This window comes from Papaver somniferum, unplaced genomic scaffold, assembly GCF_003573695.1.
Source record: "Papaver somniferum cultivar HN1 unplaced genomic scaffold, ASM357369v1 unplaced-scaffold_65, whole genome shotgun sequence".
NCBI classification, from domain to species: domain Eukaryota; kingdom Viridiplantae; phylum Streptophyta; class Magnoliopsida; order Ranunculales; family Papaveraceae; genus Papaver; species Papaver somniferum.
In genome coordinates, this window is record NW_020649304.1 from 1031859 (window position 1) to 1051148 (window position 19290).

Below are 19290 nucleotides of genomic sequence, written 5' to 3' on the forward strand. Positions count from 1 at the left end.
AAATTTGAAAAATTCTTGGCTCCAAATCTTTGAGAGAGTTGACTCGAGTTTGAAGAACAGGAATTACAAGTTGAGATCGAGACTCGGTAGAGACTTTGAAATCATAAAGATGATTTCTAGCAAAATACTGGGACATACTGGTTGAATCCATCATGGGAATGATGGTCTGCAAAACTGCCGAAGAAGACGAGATGCATATTGCTGGTGATAAAGATAATAGAGGTGCAATGAGGAAGAGAATAATACAGGTCCAATAATGGATTCCCCCCATAGTACAGAGATGGATGAGGCCCTGCAAAAGTTTATTTGCTCATTAGATGATGCATGATAAAAAATCAGGAACAAGGAACTTAAAATGAAAAAGAGCTAAAAACAAAAGGGAAAAAAAGAAGAGGCAGAATAGAAAAGAAAACAACAAACCATAGCATAATCAACTATAGAGAATAGGAGATGCTTGCATAAGAATCAAAACAATCGCTAAAACAACATTAGAAGGTAGAAAGTGTAATCAAAATCAGAAATCAAAAACCATGAAAAAGTTTAGAGAAATCCTCTCGAATGGTTTACCGATAAATAATATTATACATGTAACATTAAGGAAAAGAACTATGTTACTCAAAAACTTGGTCATTCTATATGCAGCCGTCTTGTGAATTTCATATTCTATGTCAAAGAGGCGTCTTGTGAAATTTCATACTAACATGAGAAAAATCAAATATTGGTAACAACGGGTTTATAATGTTTTTGTTAGTTTTTTTATTGATTTTTTTTGCTCTCAGACCCTTCTACTGAATCTGGTTCCTCAATCAGTTCTCCATGAACTTAGTGATCAAAATTATCCGACTGTTGTTCCTCTCTAAATACATCAGTTTCACCAACATCAGGCCTTGAAGGTTGAACATCATATGGTGAATCAGAATGTTCCGCACTTGATTCCATGATAAAATTTTCTTCCCCATTTGAAACATTTTTTTCGTAATTTGAAACTATTTCTCCTTAATTAAAACAATTTCTTCTCCAGGATTGCTAGTTTTACCACCAGAAAAATTGGACTTTCTGGAATTCATGGAGACTAATAGGTTAGGAAATGTCAAAAATTAAAATTAACTGTCATAAAAATTCTACAAATCAAATGGAGGGAGTGGTAGTGACTTTGTTTAGGTGGCGAAGTGGGCGTATTCGAACGGTTTGGGTGGTACTATTAAGTTGAAATCACAGAAATACATGCCGGAAATATCATATCCCTTTTCTATTACATATAAATTTGTTTGTTCTAGAAGAAATCATGGCGAAATAAAACACGACCATCGCCCTAGATCAATGAACATAGGTTGATGAATCGACGACTTGGGAATTGGGATGCATAAGTTCTAAATATTCCTGCTATCTCTTTTAACTCTGTAGACCAGTCAAACTTATGGATCAGATACGATCGAAAACCTAATTGGGCGAACATAGCATTGAAAAACAAATATTTTTCGTGTTTGTTAGTTTTCTTCACTTAATGGACGCACTACCTGCATTATTCATGGCCGCCATTAACCAAATTTTGAAGAAATTTTACAAAATTATTGAACACATGACATGAATAAAAAAGATGAAGTAAAATCACATGGGACTTCATATCGGTGTCAATTATTCCTTTTCCTTTTATCTACTTGCCAAATAGGGTGTTTTTCCCGATCTTTTTCCGGACCAGTTACAAAACTAGAATGAAGTAGTACTTTCATTGTCAATTTGGATCATTTTTTCAATGATTTTAATAACAAACAGAATGATGGTTTGGGTTATTTTTGATCGATACAATTCTTTGAATCGAAGATAAGCTAAGGAAAATTTAGAGCTTTCCTACAACGAAAAGGTTCGAGTTTGTGGAGAATTCTGTGCAATAAAATTCAAAGTAAATATATACTATTTTATAATAAAGGGTAAAACCGGTATTTTATCTTATATAACACCCTTAGCATAATTTTTGGCCGGAGTTAGTAGGTTTAAGCGCAAACCATGTTCTCATGTAGCGCAGACCATTTATCAGGATAATGAAAGACAAAATGAGGGACGGTTTAAAGCCTAGGTTAGTCCCTTACCAAGGCCATGCCGGCTCATACTTGTTTAGGAAGAAAAGCAGGAAAAGGACGAAAGGTTACCACTTGCGGGGCTAGGTACGGTGGATTGAGGAAAGTCGTTGCGGTTTTCAAGGTAAGTGCGACCAATTCGAGTAAACTCCAAGCATTTTCTTGAGCGGATACATCAGAAAAGATGGTGGTGACAGGCGGCGAGTGAGGTTATCTAACTCGGGCCACCATGGTGTCTCCAGTTTCTGTTTGTGCATGGGTCTGTTTTCATGCTTGAACATGCATCTCTTGTTTAACTATTATCTTTTGTTATAATGGAAGGAAAAACAATTATCATCATCTAGGAAAAATCATACGGATGCACATGATATGTCGTCCAATGAGAAATACTCATAAAATGCAAGGAATAATCTCCACACATTAAGCGAAGAAATAAAGGAAGCACCCATATCAGTACCTCAGCAGGAAGATGACCCCAAAACCTCAACCAACCAAAGAAGGCTCAAGAGATGCACAATGAGATTAGTATATAGTATTTGGGAACATAAGCCTCGAGGCAAGCGAGAGTAGAAGGAATAGGTTTATAAGTCAAATTCTAAAACCTACAACAATTAGTAATTCGTAAACTCAGGGCTCAAGCAATAGCTGTCACTATTTTGCAATTTTGATCTAATAACCTGCTTTTTTATTGCACTAGTTAATTCGTGCACATGAACATGTTAAAGTAATCACTCTCTCTGACTATCTCAAGTATTCTAGTCTCTTCTTGCTTCCCTCTATAAATACTAACAATGGTTTTCTTTAGTTCTTCATTAAGTTATATAACAATGGCTTTGAAAGCTTTAGTCTTCGTCTTAGTCTCTCTTTTTGTTGTTGTATCACAGGTAATAATTTGGTTTTCACTTAATGAATGCTGATTTTCTTGTTTTAGATCATTTTCGCTAACAATGTGTTGATGCACATAACTTCGACTAGCAAGTACGTATATTTGTAGCTAATGATATTGAATCTTGCTCTAATTTCACAGGCATCACATGCGACTCCACCACCCCCTAAGGTTCCTGCGGTAGCTCCGGTGAGAGCTCCATATGTGCCTTCTATCGTTAGAGCCCCACATCCACCAACTCCAGTCAGAGTACGAGCTCCACCACCACCTCCTATCATAAGAAGAACACCACTACCTCCTGTCAGAGTAAGAGCTCCACTACCTCCTATCAGAAGAAGAGCCCCACCACCTCCTGTCACAAGACGAGCCCCACCACCTCCTTATAGATCACGAGCACCACCACCTCCTTTCACTGTACGAGCTCCACCACCTCCAGTCAAAGCACGAACTCCACCACCTCCTTATACAACACGAACTCCACCACCACCTGGTAGAGGAAGGACACCACCGCCTCCAGCCAAAGTCACATACCCACCACCACCACCAGCCGTAGTGAAAAGCCCTCCAGCGAAGGTGCAGTCTCCAGTTCCTCTTTCAGCTTGTCATGGACTGTGTTTGACCAGATGTGGAAAACACTCAAGACCGAACCGTTGTATGAGAGCCTGTGAGTCATGTTGTAAAGAATGCAGGTGTGTTCCAACCGGTACTCATAGTAACTACAAAACATGTCCACCGTGTTACCATCAAAAGAGAACCAAAGACGGCAAACACAAGTGCCCTTAAATTTACCAAATGTAACAATAGCTAGATCGATAATCAGCTATTTCTTTGTACTTGGGTATATTTCCTTATTTTCCTTTTCTATTTCTTTATGTTCAACTGGTCGAGAGAGATTGATCTTGGTCCTCCATTAATAAGTTTTATTTGATCGAATTTATGACTGTAACCTGACTCAAGTTTTGCGTTTTGTGTTTTGCTAAAAGATTAGCATGAACCATTTAAATATGAGATAATGTGCGCGTTAACATCTGACACGAACTAACTTGAAATATTAACCGTGGTTGTCAGTGAGAATTTTTTTTTTGGGGTCTTCTGGTTCTGGACAACAGAGACCAATGAAAACACAACTTTATTGGAACGATACGCTGTTGCCGATTGCTCATTAGAATGGGCAGAGAACTAAATTTCCTGTACCAAACAAGAAATGAACCGGTCTGTTTGCTTACAAGAAGAGTTATATCAGAAGTTTGTTCATGCAATTGTGATAAGAGAATGATATTGACATTTTTGCTGCAATAACATCATATTGATAGAATAGGGGACATGCCTCCTCTGCCCGAAAGTTCAGTAACAAGGACTAATATATACCGTCTTAAAGTACTCAAAACCAAGCTGGTTTTCCCTTTCGAGTTCCTCAAAAACTGATACGAAGTTTTGAATGCTACGAAGCTACTAGTAAAACATTTCCTGGAAAACTATGCTAGGAAACAGAGTTGTTGTATAGTACATTAAATCGAAGAAGAAAATGCCAACTTCTCCTCCAAAAAACACATACAGTACACAAAAACATAACTAGTTTGGATGGATGTATTTTATATGAAGCTCTTAAATTACTCCAGCTAATTTAGTACTCCGGTAGGTCATACATGACTCGTATGCGCAATTGGACCCTTTTTAAGTATTCAAGAATTCAAGCTAAGTTAGCTCACACAGTATATTTTTAGGAAGAAAACACATAGGTTTTCCCAAGATGTATAAGGAGAAACCGAGAAAGTGTGGATTAGTTGGAGTGAACTTCAAGCATTTCCTTGGGCAGATATATGAGATAAGATGGATGAGCTAGCGACCACCGGTGAGGACGGGTATATGAGCGTGTCCCGTTGCCTTTTCTGGGGTGTATATTTCATATTTGGTGATATAGGATTGAAAAGCGTGTCGCATTGCTTGTTTAGTTTCAACGAAACAGGGAAGAATAATCCCAAAACCTCTACGACCAAAGACTCATGAGAGATGTGGAAAAACATTAACTTGGGCCGGCAGATCTTCTGCATACTGCTCTAGTTCATTAATAAATAACCCTTTACAGTACACATAATGTCAATGGATTCAATATATAATTGGAGACAGAAATCTCGAGGCAAGAGAGAGTTGAAAGACGGTGTAAGTCGGATTCTTACAATAACTACTTATGAACTCAAGCAAGCTGTCACTGATTTTTACTTCTTCATCGCACTAATAAATTCATGCACATGAACATGTTAGACTAATGACTCTTTCTGGCTCCCTAGTCTCTTTGTGCTCCCTCTATAAATACCAACACTGGGCTTGCTTAATTCTTCATCAGTCAGTAGTAATATCACTACTTAAGTTGTAGCAATGGCTTCAAAAGCTTTAGTCTTTTTGTTAGTCTCTCTTCTTGTAGTTGCATCACAGGTAATTCAATTCCCTTGATTTATTTTCATTTCCACCTTGTAATGCTATATTTCTTCTTCCGGCACTAGTTTAAGATTCTAGAACCTGGTTTTCGTATGAATGCAGTTATTAGAATAAGCTAACAATGTAGTAATGCACTTATCTTCGACTATCAATTATGTAAACTTATATCATTATATTCAATTTTGCAGGCATCACACTTGATTCCACCACCACCACCAAAGGTTCCTGTTGTATCTCCAGTGAAAGCTCCTCTAAAACCCTCATATCCACCAACTCCCGTCACAGTACGAGCTCCACCACCACCTCCTATCCAAGTCCTAACTCCACCAAAAACTCCACCTCCCCCAGTCCAATCAAGAACGCCACTACCCCCTGTCAGAACCCCACCACCTCCTTCCAGAGCACGAGCTCCGCCACCTCCTATCAAAGCACGAGCTCCACCATCTCCTTACACAGCAAGAACCCCACCACCTCCTGCTAGAACACGAACTCCACCACCTCCTGTCAGAACTCGAGCTCCACCACCTCCTTACATAGCAATAACCCCACCACCTCCTGTTAGAACACGAGCTCCACCACCTCCTGTCAGAACACGAGCTCCACCACCTCCTTACACAGCACGAACTCCACCACCTCCTATTAGATCCATAGCTCCACCACCTCCTGTCACATCCATATACCCACCACCACCTGCCGTAGTAGAGAGCCCTCCACTGAGGGTGCAGCATCCTGTCCCTTTGTCAGCTTGCCATGGGCTATGTGTGACTAGATGTGCAAAATCTAAAAGAAAGAAGTATTGTATGAGATCTTGTAAGACGTGTTGTAAACGATGCAGATGTGTTCCATTCGGTACTCATGGTCATTTCGAAACTTGTCCAAAATGTTACCGTGCACAGAGGACTAGAGGCAACAAACACAAGTGCCCTAAAATTTATTCAATGTAGCCATAGCTAGATCACCAGGAATTTCTTTGTATTTGGGTATCTTGGATTTGATGATAACTTCCTTAGTGATTTCTATTCACCAGGATTCTTATTATATAAAACAATAGTATCCCTTTTGGGAATACAAAAGTTATGGCGGAGATAATCTCCTCATTACAATAATTATGACAGGAGATATTCTCCTTAATAAAAATAAGTAAAGCAGTATAATATATTCTCTAATACACCCCCTTAGTCTGAGCGGGAGAGGAGCAAACGCTAAGACTAGAACGAAAACGAACAAATAGCTGTCGTGGAAGGCCCTTGGTGAAGATGTCACCATACTGGTTTTCAGACGGGACGTGCAAGACATGAATATCACCAATACGAACGCGTTCACGAACAAAGTGTATGTCAATCTCCACATGTTTAGTGCGCTGATGTTGAACAGGATCTCCATACATATATATCGCACTTACATTATCACAATACACGATAGTAGCACGTCGTAAAGGTAGATGGAGCTCTAGAAGAAGGTTGTGAATCCATGTTGTTTCAGCAACAGCGTTTGCTACCCCCCGGTATTTTGCTTCAGCACTGGATCGAGAAACTGTTGCTTGACGTTTTGATGACCAGGAGATGAGGTTGTCTCCAAGAAATACACAAAATCCAGAAGTCGAACGACGTGAATCAGGACAACCCGCCCAATCAGCACCAGAGTATGTTGTTAATCCAGAGATAGCGGAGACCGAGAGAAATAATCCGTGATCAATTGTGCCCTGAAGATAGCGAACAATCCTCTTAAGGGCATGCATGTGAGGCTCTCGAGGATCATGCATGAATAAACATACATGCTGGACTTCATAGGATATATCTGGCCGTGTGAAAGTGAGATACTGCAAAGCACCGGCTAGGCTTCTATACAAAGTGGGGTCCGTGAGAGCAGGGCCAGAGGTAGCACTGAGCTTGGCATTGGTGTCGACCGGAGTAGCCACTGGATTGCATTTTGTCATGGACGCGCGTGCAATGATGTCCTGAGAATATAACGACTGAGACAAAAATAGCCCTGAGGATAAACGAGTAACAGTAATACCCAAAAAATGATGTAATGGGCCAAGGTCAGACATAGCAAATTCCCTTTTCATCAAATCAATGAAGCGGCATAGGAGAGCATCAGTAGAGGCAGTTAAAATAATATCATCAACATATAATAATAGGTATGCCGTCTCGGAACCTGATTGATAAACGAAGAGGGAGGGATCACACACACTAGCACGAAAACCACAATTAGTGATAAACTTGGCAAACCTCTGAAACCACGCCCGTGGAGCCTTCTTAAGACCATAGAGAGACTTACGTAGTCGACATACGTAATCAGGGTGATCAGGATCAACAAACCCCGGAGGCTGGTGCATATATACTGCCTCGGTCAAGTCACCATGAAGAAACGCATTCTTGACATCTAGCTGATGTATGGGCCAAGAATGCGAAGTAGCAATAGTAAGAACGGTACGAATAGTAGCTGGTTTGACAACCAGACTAAACGTTTCAAAACAGTCAACCCCAACCTGCTGAGATTTACCATTAGCAACTAGACGAGCCTTGTATCACTGCAAGGAGCCATCAGCATGATATTTGTGACGAAAGAGCCACATGGAACGAATAACATGAGAATCACGTGGTCGTGGTACCAGTTCCCATGTATTAGTTCTCAACATAGCATTGTACTCATCTTTAATGGCAGCATTCCAGTTTATGTCTCTAAGAGCATACAAGTGAGAACGAGGGAGAGGAGAGATATGACGAAGGGTTTGGACATGAAGGTTAAGGCGATGGACAGGGCGGAAGATGCCACGGGAGGCGCGAGTGGTGGGGCGAGAAGGAGCTGGAGGAACAGTAGTGATTGGAGGTATGCAAGAAGGTGTAGGGACAGTGGTTGTTGTAGGGGAAGAAGTGGTTGGTGGGGATGATGGGTTAACGTCAGTAGGATGTACGCAATGATTGGATGGTGTAGAAATGGTTGGAGTGGGATCTGACGCAGTGGGAAAAGAAGAAATGGTGATGGGGCCTGCTGACTTAGTGGGGACGGAAGTGGCAGGAGGGAAGAAAGACGTTTGGATGGGAAGAGTAGATAATGTGTTGCAACCATGAGGTGGGATGTAGATGTCAGGTGGAGTAGGCTGAATAGGAGATGATTGGTGTACAGTAGGAGCAGTACTAGAGGATGGGTAAGAGAGGTGATTATTGTGGGAGGAGTTAAAAAAAAAAGGAGACACGTCGTCGTCATCAGGGGGTTGTTTTGAGGAGGGGTAGAAAATGGGAAAACACTCTCTTCAAATGTCACATGACGGGACAGGATTATTTTGTGTGTGGTGAGATCTAAGCAGCGGTATCCACGGTGGTTAGGAGGAAAACCAAGAAAGATACACCTAGTGGAACGAGGGGCGAGTTTGTGGGGAGTTATGGAGGAGAGATTTGGATAGCAAAGGAAACCGAATGTACGAAGATGATCATACGTTGGTTGGAGTTGATAAAGAATAGACACAGGTGATTGATTATGAAGGACTTTGGTGGGTAGAATATTATGGAGATAGACAGCCATATGAAGAGAATAAACCCAATATTTAGGGGGAACGGAAGCGTGAGACATAAGAGTGCGAGTGATGTCGTTGACACGGCGAATCATGCATTCAGCCTTGCCATTTTGGGAGGAAGTTTGGGGGCAAGAGAAACGAAAAACAAGACCATTGTTACGAGCAAAAGTATGGAAGGAAGAATTGTCAAATTCGCGGCCCATGTCGCATTGAAAATATTTAACTTGACGTTCAAATTGAGTTTGAACAAATGAACGAAATTCCAAGAACTTTTCATAAACTTGGGATTTAAACTTTAGTGGATAAACCCAAAGATAGTTGGTAAAATCATCCAGTAATATAAGATAATAACGGAAACCGGTCTCTATGTGTGAAGGAGAGGTCCATAAATCACTGTGAATGATATCAAATGGTGCAAAAGTAATGGAATTTGATTCATAAAATGGTAATCTAACATGTTTACTAACTTGACATGAATGACAAAGTTTAGAATGTTGATTCTTATTACAATGAATAGAATTATTTGTACGAAGAACATCTAAAACAGCATTGCCGGGATGACCAAGGAGGCTATGCCAAATATCTGGCGAAAAGACAGCAAGAGAAATGGGGGAAGACTGGGATGATGTTTGTGGTGGCACGGCAGAGTTGGTGATCGAGTAGAGCTCCCCGGAACTATTACATAGAAGGATAATTTTCCTCGAACTCAGATCTTTCACAGAAAAACCAGAAGGATCAAACTCAACAGACACACGATTATCAGTGGTGAACTTACGAACGGAAACTAAGTTTTTGATAATATCGGGAACAACAAGGGTATTTTTGAGTTGAAGAGTACGATAGGGAAGGGTTATGAACTTGGAACCACTGGCAGTAACTGGAATACTATTTCCATTGCCAACTAAGATAGATCGTACATTGCTAGAATTGAAAACGTTGTGTAGATTACCTGGATCAGCAGTGAGGTGCGACGTAGCACCGGTATCCATGTAAAAAGCATCATAGGGTTGTTGTAGATGCATAGAACTATATGCCTCAGCAATGTCTGTGAGCTTCAGTTGTTCCCTCGCCATTGATTTTTAATGGTTTAAAGAAAATAGGATCGTAGGGGGATGATACCATCTTGGATTTGATGATAACTTCCTTAGTGATTTCTATTCACCAGGATTCTTATTATATAAAACAATAGTATTCCTTTTGAGAATACAAAAGTTATGGCGGAGATAATTACCTCATTACAATAATTATGACAGGAGATATTCTCCTTAATAAAAGTAAGTAAAGCAGTATAATATATTCTCTAATGGGGTACTTTCGTTTTGTATTTGTTTTTCATTTGTTTATGCTCAATCAAGAAAGATCTATTTTGATTAACATGAACTAATAAATTATGAATCTAAGACTGTAAATTTGAATTATCAAGTCTTCCTTTTAACATGAACTTTTTAGAGAGATGAGACATAGATATTGTAAATCACGTGCCATTGAGAGTTTAAAAATTTGACACACGCTTTCTTGAGAAAAGAACTTTGGTTGTCAATGTTGAAAACAAGTTGTGGGGTTCTTGAACAACAATGGCCAAAGAAAACACGAACTCATTGCGACGATACTTTGTTGTCTTGTTGCCCGCATGTCCATTGCTTAGACCGGGTTTTATGGGCATGCCAGCACCTTCCCAAACTTAAAAACCGTGGCCTTTTCTACCACTTCCCGCTTGCCTACCTTACTTTGCAGGAATCTATGCGGGAAGACTCCGGAAACGGCTAACCGTTAGCCGTTCTGAAAAAGTGATAAATGGTTACTCATTAACCGTTCTAATTCAAAATAACGGGTAACAATTGACCGTTATTCGAGAACGACTACTGATTGGCCGTTTTTAAATTTCTAAAAACGGTAAATGGATAACCGTTCCTTGACCTTTTTTAGTTTACACCCCATATACACTCATTTCCGGTTTTAGAGTTGTTTAACCAAATGGCTCTTCTTCCTAATCACGAGGTTTCCGATCGGACCAAATTTTTGATTAGTTAAGAGCGTACTTGTCTTAACGAATAATTGACCTCACCTAATTTAAATTGTCAATATTTTAAATGGATTCTAGTGTACACACAAAATGTATTGGGACGGAAATATATAAAAATATCGTACGAAGATGAATAAACAAGTTCATTTTATTGGGATACTTAACTTTAGTAGTACATTAATGGAAAATGACTGGAAATTAAACCTAACTCACTGTCGCGAGCAACGCGACTGCACTTAGTCGGTGCAACAACCCTTTAAATCGGTCGGTGTGCCTATTAACGGCCGAGTTTAGTCTCGGGAGGGTTTATCAGAGATGTACCCACAAAACCTGAACTACTCGCGTCCGAACTAATCTTCATCACCATCTTCACGACATAATATCTCTGGATCAAACTCTTCAGGCAACCTCTCCTTCAAGATTAAATAACAGTCGTATAATTGGAATGCTTTACTGGTTGCGGCTTCGTATCTATGCTCCGAATGCTTTTCCTATATTAAACAAAAAAATATAATAATTGTGTTATTAAAATAATGTTTAAAAAAATAGGTGTTAGTCCAAAATCAAAACACTTACACAATCGTTTAAGGTCCATCCAGAAGGGATGTTTCTCAAAAGTGGAACCAAAAAACTTAGGTACAACTTAACCTTCGTCTTAATATTTGGTACCCTATTTTGTAAAACTCTGTATGTTCTCTGGTGTGGGTTTCCATTCCTAACCGTTAAATGTAGAACCACAAGGTCCCATAAATTGACACCTGAAACAACGTTTTCTGTTTCTCCTTCGGCAGCAAAGACATTAATCCAAAACTGGGTGATAGCTGCATCTTCAGCAGAGGTGAATCTTGCGACCATGACTACTAAATTAGTAAATGAATGTGTTGAAAATTAAACAGAGGATATATAAGACTAAAGGAGTTGTTGGTTGTGTTCTTTTGGTATAGAGCAACGTTATTTATACTAAATTTGGTAGTTCTGTTTGATATTTTAGCTAATGTGTGGTCACTCTTGTTACTGATGCACTGTGTGGGTCGAATTTGTCCTATCAGTCATAAATTTATCAAACTATTACCCTATTTTGTAGTTGAGATGATGTGTCGGCTTTTTGTGGTTTCGTCATATCAATACACCGTTGGGGATAAATAAAATTGAGTTTTCTTATCACCTTTTGTCGTTTTCGTCAGATTACTCATTAATTATTTACACCATTGGAAAATCTTCAATTGAGTTTTCTTGTCACCTTTTGTCGGTTTCGTTTTATAATATATCTCATTTATTAAATTATTGGGGACTCCGTAAATGAGTTTTCTTATCACCTTTTGTCGGTTTCGTTAGAGCTATCTTTAATTTATTACCTCGCTCGGATTCTATACTTGAAGACATAACAATGGATGTTTTATCACCTCATATCTTTTATTTAAATACACATCTGTTTTTGGTTTCTTGTCCTTCAGACTCATCAAATCACTGTCTTTTTTTGGTGTGTTTTCAGATTGATGTGGTTCCCGTAGTATTTATTATTAATTATTATATAATTTCAAATACAGTATGCTAACATTTTACAGTTTTCTATATAATCCCCCTTAATGGATCCCAAACAACATATACTCATTCCATAGAAAATAAGTTCTTCCTGTAAATTTGTGAGAATATATTCGTGATGCGGTTTAGTAATGAAGAAGATGTCGGTGTTATGGAAGCATGGATTCTAGAAATAAATCGAGCCACAATCCCTGGAGCAGAAATTAGTTCAACTGAGTTTTGGAATCGTGTATTTCAAAATTTTGAAGATATTACCGGAAACGACAATAGAAGAACAAAAAAATCAGTAACAGCCAGATTCAACCTAATTAATACCGAAATACAAATCTTTGTTACAATTTTGTTTGATGTCAACTTGAAGCATGCATCATTGTTATACGAAGTTCGAGTAAGAACTTTATATTTACTAAGTTATGGTTTGATTATTAATATACTCTAATGTCTGTTCAATTATCATGATTAATGTTTTTTGTTTGTTTTTCAGAAAATGAAAGCCCGGATCGAGTACCGTGAAGACACAAAGAAACCATTTAAATTTGATGCATTATATGAGCAATTGAAAGATGTTGTACCTTGCTTTAATATTGAATGAATATTTTAGTGTCAACAGTTTTTTAAATAAGCAGGATGACCGTTATTACATTCAAACATGAAGTGCGTACATTTAATTAAAGTTAAGAAAAAAACACCCTAATAATTTAAAGCAACTACTAATTAATATGACATATGATTAACTAAATACAAAGACAACTAATTACCTAATCACTAATACAGCTAATTAAATAATAACCAAGACAAGCAATAAAACAATAACAAAGCCAACTAACAAAGACTACTAACTGCCTAATTACGAGGGTCGTATCCCAAACGGGTACAAATTTCCTAATGCATCTTAAATACTGCAAATTTCTTCCAATAAGGGAGGCTCTCCACATCCATTAATAATATTTCCATATCCTTCTGCCTAATTTCCACTTCTTCTACGTGGGCTTTCTTCTCTCTTGCCAATGTATCCCTTGTCCCGTTTTCAACCAACTAGCGCATCATTTCATTTTCAGCTAACTTTTCTTCATGTTTTACTGCATCCTTTTTCTCAAAATATTGTATCATATTGTTCCAGCCTCGTTCTGCAACTTTAGCCATGTAATTTTCCATCTTAGACTTAACTCTGCTAGGTCCTCTGGGTTTATCTCTTGCAAAAAAACGTGTTTGTGTTTGGGTTCCCGAGATTGTATTTGTGCCATCACCATCATCACTTTCTGAAACAACCATAGGAGTCGGGGTAGGCTGACTAGGATCACCGTAATGGTTCCTTAAATTCTCCGGGTCACAACCTTCAACATGATGCTTCAATAATGCGTAAACCGCGTCATGTTTCCAAGGTTTTCCGCCCCTTCCTTCAACAAATTTTACTCTTGATTCTATCTACTGCATCCATTTTTTTGGTAGGGTAAATGAAATAAGAAAGCCATGTTTAAAAACATCTTATGAATTTTAAATTAAAAAAATTAAAGGTTTTTGTATGACCAAACTCACCATTTGTTCTTTCGTCCAACCACTCAGCAGGTTCCTTAGATAAGCCGCCACAATTCTTGCAAATCTTCTGCAATCGGTTTTGAGGGCACTCATTCTATTTTGGAGAGATTTTCGAGTACGGTTTGTACGTGTGCCAAAAGTACGGTGATATTCCGGTTCAATTTTGTCCCAGAAAGTCTCGTAATCTTGATACCTCCCTACTACTAAATCAGATGCAAACATAACATAAGATTTTGCAATAGCCAGATCTTCTGCTCGTGTAAAATTAACCATTATGTTTTTCTAAAAGTTGAATAAATTAATAAAACCAAACTATCAAACAAAGAATAAAGAACAGATATATATATATATGATTTTCAAGTGCTTGCAGCAGTTTGATTGGTAGATTTGAGTTGGTGTGATTTATAGTTACCAAAAATACCATTTATATAGCATTTTTTTCTTTTAAAATAATCGTTGAAGTAAAACAGATGATTATTAGCCGTTTCTAAATTTGGGCCGCTGGATGATTGATACCGTTGGAGATCTAAGGACTGAAAAACAAAACGGTCAATCATAAACCGTAAACAAACTGGGAGATGTTAGATCTTCAACGGTATTTATCATTTAACGGTTACGATGCAAAACAACTAACTATTAACCGTTTTCTTGTAACGGGCAAAAAAACTTTCCAGTATATTTAACCCTTCGTTATATTTCCTACATTCAATTTCCAACCCTTTTCTTCTTAGATTTCAAACTGTGAAACAAAATTTACAAACTCCTAGTTTAACATTTTCATTTATCATATTTTTCAGTTCATATCTTGTTAATTCCGGGTGTAAAAGATGGTTAATTTTAGTGAACAAGAAGATCTTCATCTCGTCAGAAGTTTTTGCACCGTTATTAATCGACCTGATTTTTTATATATGGCTCTTCAAACCTTTTGGAACAATGTTTCAGTCGAGTTTCAGTCAAGAGCGCCTGCAAACAACAGAACCTTGAATGCTCTTCAAGCTCGTCTACATATGCTTAAGGTTAATTGCAGGGTTTATACGATTCTACTACGTGAATCAAATAATGATGAACAATTAGCCCGAGTTAAGTTTAATTTGTTTAGAAACTGTACATTTCGCCACTCGAGCGCCAACGATGCATTTGGACCGCATTTGATAATCAATCCAGAACACATCTTATAAATTACCAAGATTTCGGAAGAATTTAATGGGTTATCCTAATGTTATGTGTTTGTATTTGCTATTAGGTTTAAAATATTGGGTGTTTTTTATTTGCTATTAAGCAATGCTAATGTTGTGTATTATTTAACGAATGTAATCTTTCAAGTAATGCTGATTTGGTGTTTTCCCTTCGTTCAATTAAATAAAAGTTTTTTTAGTAACCATGTCTGACTTACATTTATCAAAAACAAATAAAACAAAAAATTAAATCACTCTGAATCAGATGCCAATAAATCTTGTTCTTGGTTGTAATGGTCTTGATCAACATCAACCTCGTCTGTGTCTTCTCCCGAATCCAACTCGTTGTCTATCGCGTCTCAGGGCATTTCACCATCCCTTAGACCCAGGCCATATGAGCAGCAAGATCCGTACGTAGTCTCTCCTGAAGAACCGGGTTTTGTAATGCCTCGCTCGTCTGCTTCAATGTTCCAACTATAGGTGCATGAGCTGGATCTGGCACATATTTCCACAACAGGTCACGATGTTCGTCCTATACAACCATATTAAGCAATATCAAGCAGGTTCTCATGATCAATTTCATATCTTACTTTTCCCAGTAGCTACATGTGACGCCCCAAATACTAAACCTGCTTATCTGATAGGATTACAACCTAATTGAAGCATCAATACTAGATTACCTATTTTAAGAATCATGAAGTGCTAAATAACAAAACCCAAACTCTATGATATTATATAAATGAAAGTCTTTCGAGTTCTAAGAATATATAAATGTGTTGTTTACAGAAAAAGAAAGAATACATATAGTATAAGATGCATAACAACACTAGATTCAATAAAGCTCTAAGCTACGAAACGAATATCTTCGAGCGCTCCATTCTTTCAAGTTACTGGAAAAAAATTTGATGTGGGAACAGGTGAGCACATCATCCCAAGGGGTGCCCAATGGAAACAAATAACTCTCAAGTAATCACTAACATGCTCCACGGTTTTAAAGATAAAACAGTAATTTAAAAGAGACAATGGTGAAAGGAAACATTCAGCAATTCACGCATAAAGAAGCAAAAGTTATTCATACAAGCATAATATGCACACAAGTGATTTCCCTTAAATAAAATAGTATATATAATATTCTGACGGATGGCGTACCTCCCTACTAATACTATTGCCGACGGATGGCATACCGCCCTACTATCTTAATAACCATAAAATATAATATTATTGTCGGCGTACCGCCCTACTAATATTATTTCCGACTGATGGCATACCACCCTACTTAACTTAGGAAGGAGCTGTGGGGAGACACATACACTCCTCGCGAGGGAAACCACATAATGCATATCACACGCATATAATTACATTCAGTACAAAACATCGTTCAATGAAATTACATTATACATTCATATAAATAATAAAAGCACATCATGCTCGCAAAGGAAAGAAACTCAATGATTACAAGAAGGTTACAAAGTTCCCAACTGAATTGACGACAAGCCATGGCTACCACAAGATCCACGATCTACCGGTTCATCCTTTGAATCGATCGTTGTTAATAAAGAGTAACTGTTAATCACACAAACACTCTAAAAATTAGCCAAAAGGCTCACACAAGGCTGATAACATAATCTCATACAATTCTCTAATTATAAGCTAAGTGAACTATCTAATGGTTCTAAACCCATTTATGTTTCTACACCTTTTCATCATCTATCTTTAGCACAAATAAAGGTTTATTAATTCAATTAGAATGGTTTCTATAGTCCAATAGATATGTCTTATGAATATCTACAACTTTGATGAAGGAACCAAAGGTTAATTCAGGCCACAAGGTCCAATATATCAAAATAGGAAAACCATGCCTAAGCCCAAGTCCACTAAACAAGCCCATTAACATAAGCTCCAGTCCACCAGAGTCAACTAACGGTCAATAACAGTCACGGGGTCAATTAAAGGTAAACGTCCAGTCAAGGTCAAGACTTGGTCAAATATGAATCGGTCAAAGGTCAACTCGGTCAAACTAGACAAAATCTGGTCAGCAGGTTAACTCAGTCTAGTAACTGAGTCAGGCAAGTCACTACTGAGTTCAATAGATCCAACTCAAACAGACCAAACCAATCAGATAAGCCAGTTTAACTGACTAAGATGACTCATAGGCTTAAACACAAGGCCTGAACCATAAGCTCATGCCACAAACTTATGCATTAAAAATGATGCATCACAACAATTACTTTCTACAAGTCTATGATTACTAATCTTCATGGACTGCAACTTCATGTTCATTTCAAAACAACAACAGTCTTATCTTAAACACTTCAAGCTCCATCTATATAATATATAGACTATAACACCAACCCTAGATATCAACCCCACTAGATCGCAATGGCAACACCAGACTACCGATTACAGTCATCTTCATTACCACCTGTCATATGGCCACCAGACTCAACAATAAGATTATTACAATAACTTGCACCACCGGTTCCACTTACATACATTTCAGCTCGTCACTTCTACTTATTGCTACCACCTGCAGTTCCCGTTCTATGTATACTTCAACTAATTCAATATCCAACCATACTTGAATAACAATAGCAACTTCAAACCTATCTCATTTTCAACTGCCACAACATATCACCAGCGCCAGTTCATAACCATCACCTCCACCTGGCATCTTCACCTGCCGTTCATCAGCATCTGTATGACATCACCAGTTCACTCCATAGCTGCCTAAGTCATTGTCTTAACTATAATTGTAGCTTCATATCCCCTGTATCTCAAAATGACCAACACTACAACTACAGCCTCTATCAACTCAACTATATCTCCATTCCATTTCACTTGAACCTACAATACATCATTCATCCAATTCAGTTTCCGCACCAACAACATCATTTGTGTCACCATCTCAATCCATACTAACACACAACATCACCATCTGAGATACAAACTCAGAATTCTAACACACCATTCATACATCAACTCAGGTAATTCCACATATACAACATTGCAACACTTCCATCCAGTTCTGCTCCAAGTCTTCACAGCATCTCATATTTACTCTGCTATTACATCCATCAATTCTTCTTGTTCCATTAACAGCAACATCTCTGCCTCATTCTGACTAGCACAATTCCGTTACTAACTCTAATCCATCTGTAATTACAACACCAGTATCAACACCACCACTACATCCAGTGAATATCCGTAACCAAACACTAGTCCTCATAACTTCAACAATATCAATTCATCCTTTTGTTTTCCAATTCCAGAACTCTTCTTTTTCCTCCCAATACCATTTCAGTTAATTCTTAATTACAAACTCAAACCTTAGTTTCCATTTCTTCTCTGCAAAACCCTAAATCAATTACCCAATTTCAATCACAAACACTAGCCTTAGCAATAACATCTCTTCTTCGAATCTTTTTCAAATCGCCAATGCTCAAATCATCATCTACAATTCTATATCAACAGCTCAATTCTCTAAGCCCTAATTTCTAATTCGATTAAGGAGAAACTAAAATTTAACTCCATAAACCTATCTATACTTCAATTAACCACAAACCCATCACTATAATCAATTAATTTAACGTCAAAACATACAAAACATCAAATCAACAGAAACCCTAATTTCACTTACCACTTCTCTGCTTTTCAGAACTAAATCAACTTCCGTAACATCATCTTGCCACTCAGTTCATCAAGATAACAAGTTTTTAAAAGAATTTCTCGAACCGAAGAGGTTCGAATCTCTGAGATTGAATCAACAGAAAGGAGGAGAGGAGAACCAGAGAAGAAGAAGAAAGAAGAAGGAACGAGAAGATAAAAAAGAAATGATTTCTCTTCGACACGTTTGGTGATAAGATCAGAGAATAAAACTGAGGCACCCAAAATTGGATAAGGGCAGCCAGGGCGGCTTAAAGAAATCTGATGATATCTTCTTCGTCCGATATCCAAATGACACGTTCGAGTAGTCCAGTCCACCTAACTTTTCGAGATCTATCCAACGGTACTAGTTTAATATCTAAATCGTTGTTAGATTAATTCCTATTAATTAATATTTGTATTAAACTAATCGAGTTATTATCGGCTAAATCGTCTCT

At 38.0% G+C, this 19290-nt stretch overlaps 2 protein-coding genes and 1 long non-coding RNA gene across 3 annotated transcripts; 2 read left to right on the forward strand and 1 right to left on the reverse strand.

Moving 5' to 3' along the window:
- The first annotated feature begins 2902 nt into the window (after positions 1-2902).
- Positions 2903-3902, forward strand: LOC113343631 (extensin-3-like). The gene is made up of 2 exons (XM_026587754.1): positions 2903-2959; positions 3103-3902. Exons 1-2 carry the CDS (start codon positions 2903-2905, stop codon positions 3742-3744), a joined length of 699 nt encoding a protein of 232 aa, XP_026443539.1. The 3' UTR covers positions 3745-3902.
- A 1408-nt stretch (positions 3903-5310) lies between these two features.
- LOC113343640 (pollen-specific leucine-rich repeat extensin-like protein 3) lies at positions 5311-6537 on the forward strand. The gene is made up of 2 exons (XM_026587760.1): positions 5311-5394; positions 5586-6537. The coding sequence occupies exons 1-2, from the start codon at positions 5338-5340 to the stop codon at positions 6339-6341; spliced, it is 813 nt and encodes a 270-aa protein (XP_026443545.1). The 5' UTR covers positions 5311-5337; the 3' UTR covers positions 6342-6537.
- Positions 6538-16216: 9679 nt separating this feature from the next.
- On the reverse strand, positions 16217-19018 carry LOC113343759. Its single transcript, XR_003357389.1, has 2 exons — positions 18828-19018; positions 16217-16753 (listed from the first exon to the last, which is right to left on the reverse strand). It is a non-coding gene; the product is annotated as an uncharacterized LOC113343759 (long non-coding RNA).
- Between the last annotated feature and the right edge of the window lie 272 nt (positions 19019-19290).

Coding starts and splice junctions, on each gene's coding strand:
- LOC113343631 (XM_026587754.1), top strand. CDS start 2,903: ATGGCTTTGAAAGCTTTAGTCTTCGTCTTAGTCTCTCTTTTTGTTGTT. Junction 2,960..3,102: donor TTTTTGTTGTTGTATCACAG/GTAATAATTTGG, acceptor CTAATTTCACAG/GCATCACATGCGACTCCACC.
- LOC113343640 (XM_026587760.1), top strand. CDS start 5,338: ATGGCTTCAAAAGCTTTAGTCTTTTTGTTAGTCTCTCTTCTTGTAGTT. Junction 5,395..5,585: donor TTCTTGTAGTTGCATCACAG/GTAATTCAATTC, acceptor TCAATTTTGCAG/GCATCACACTTGATTCCACC.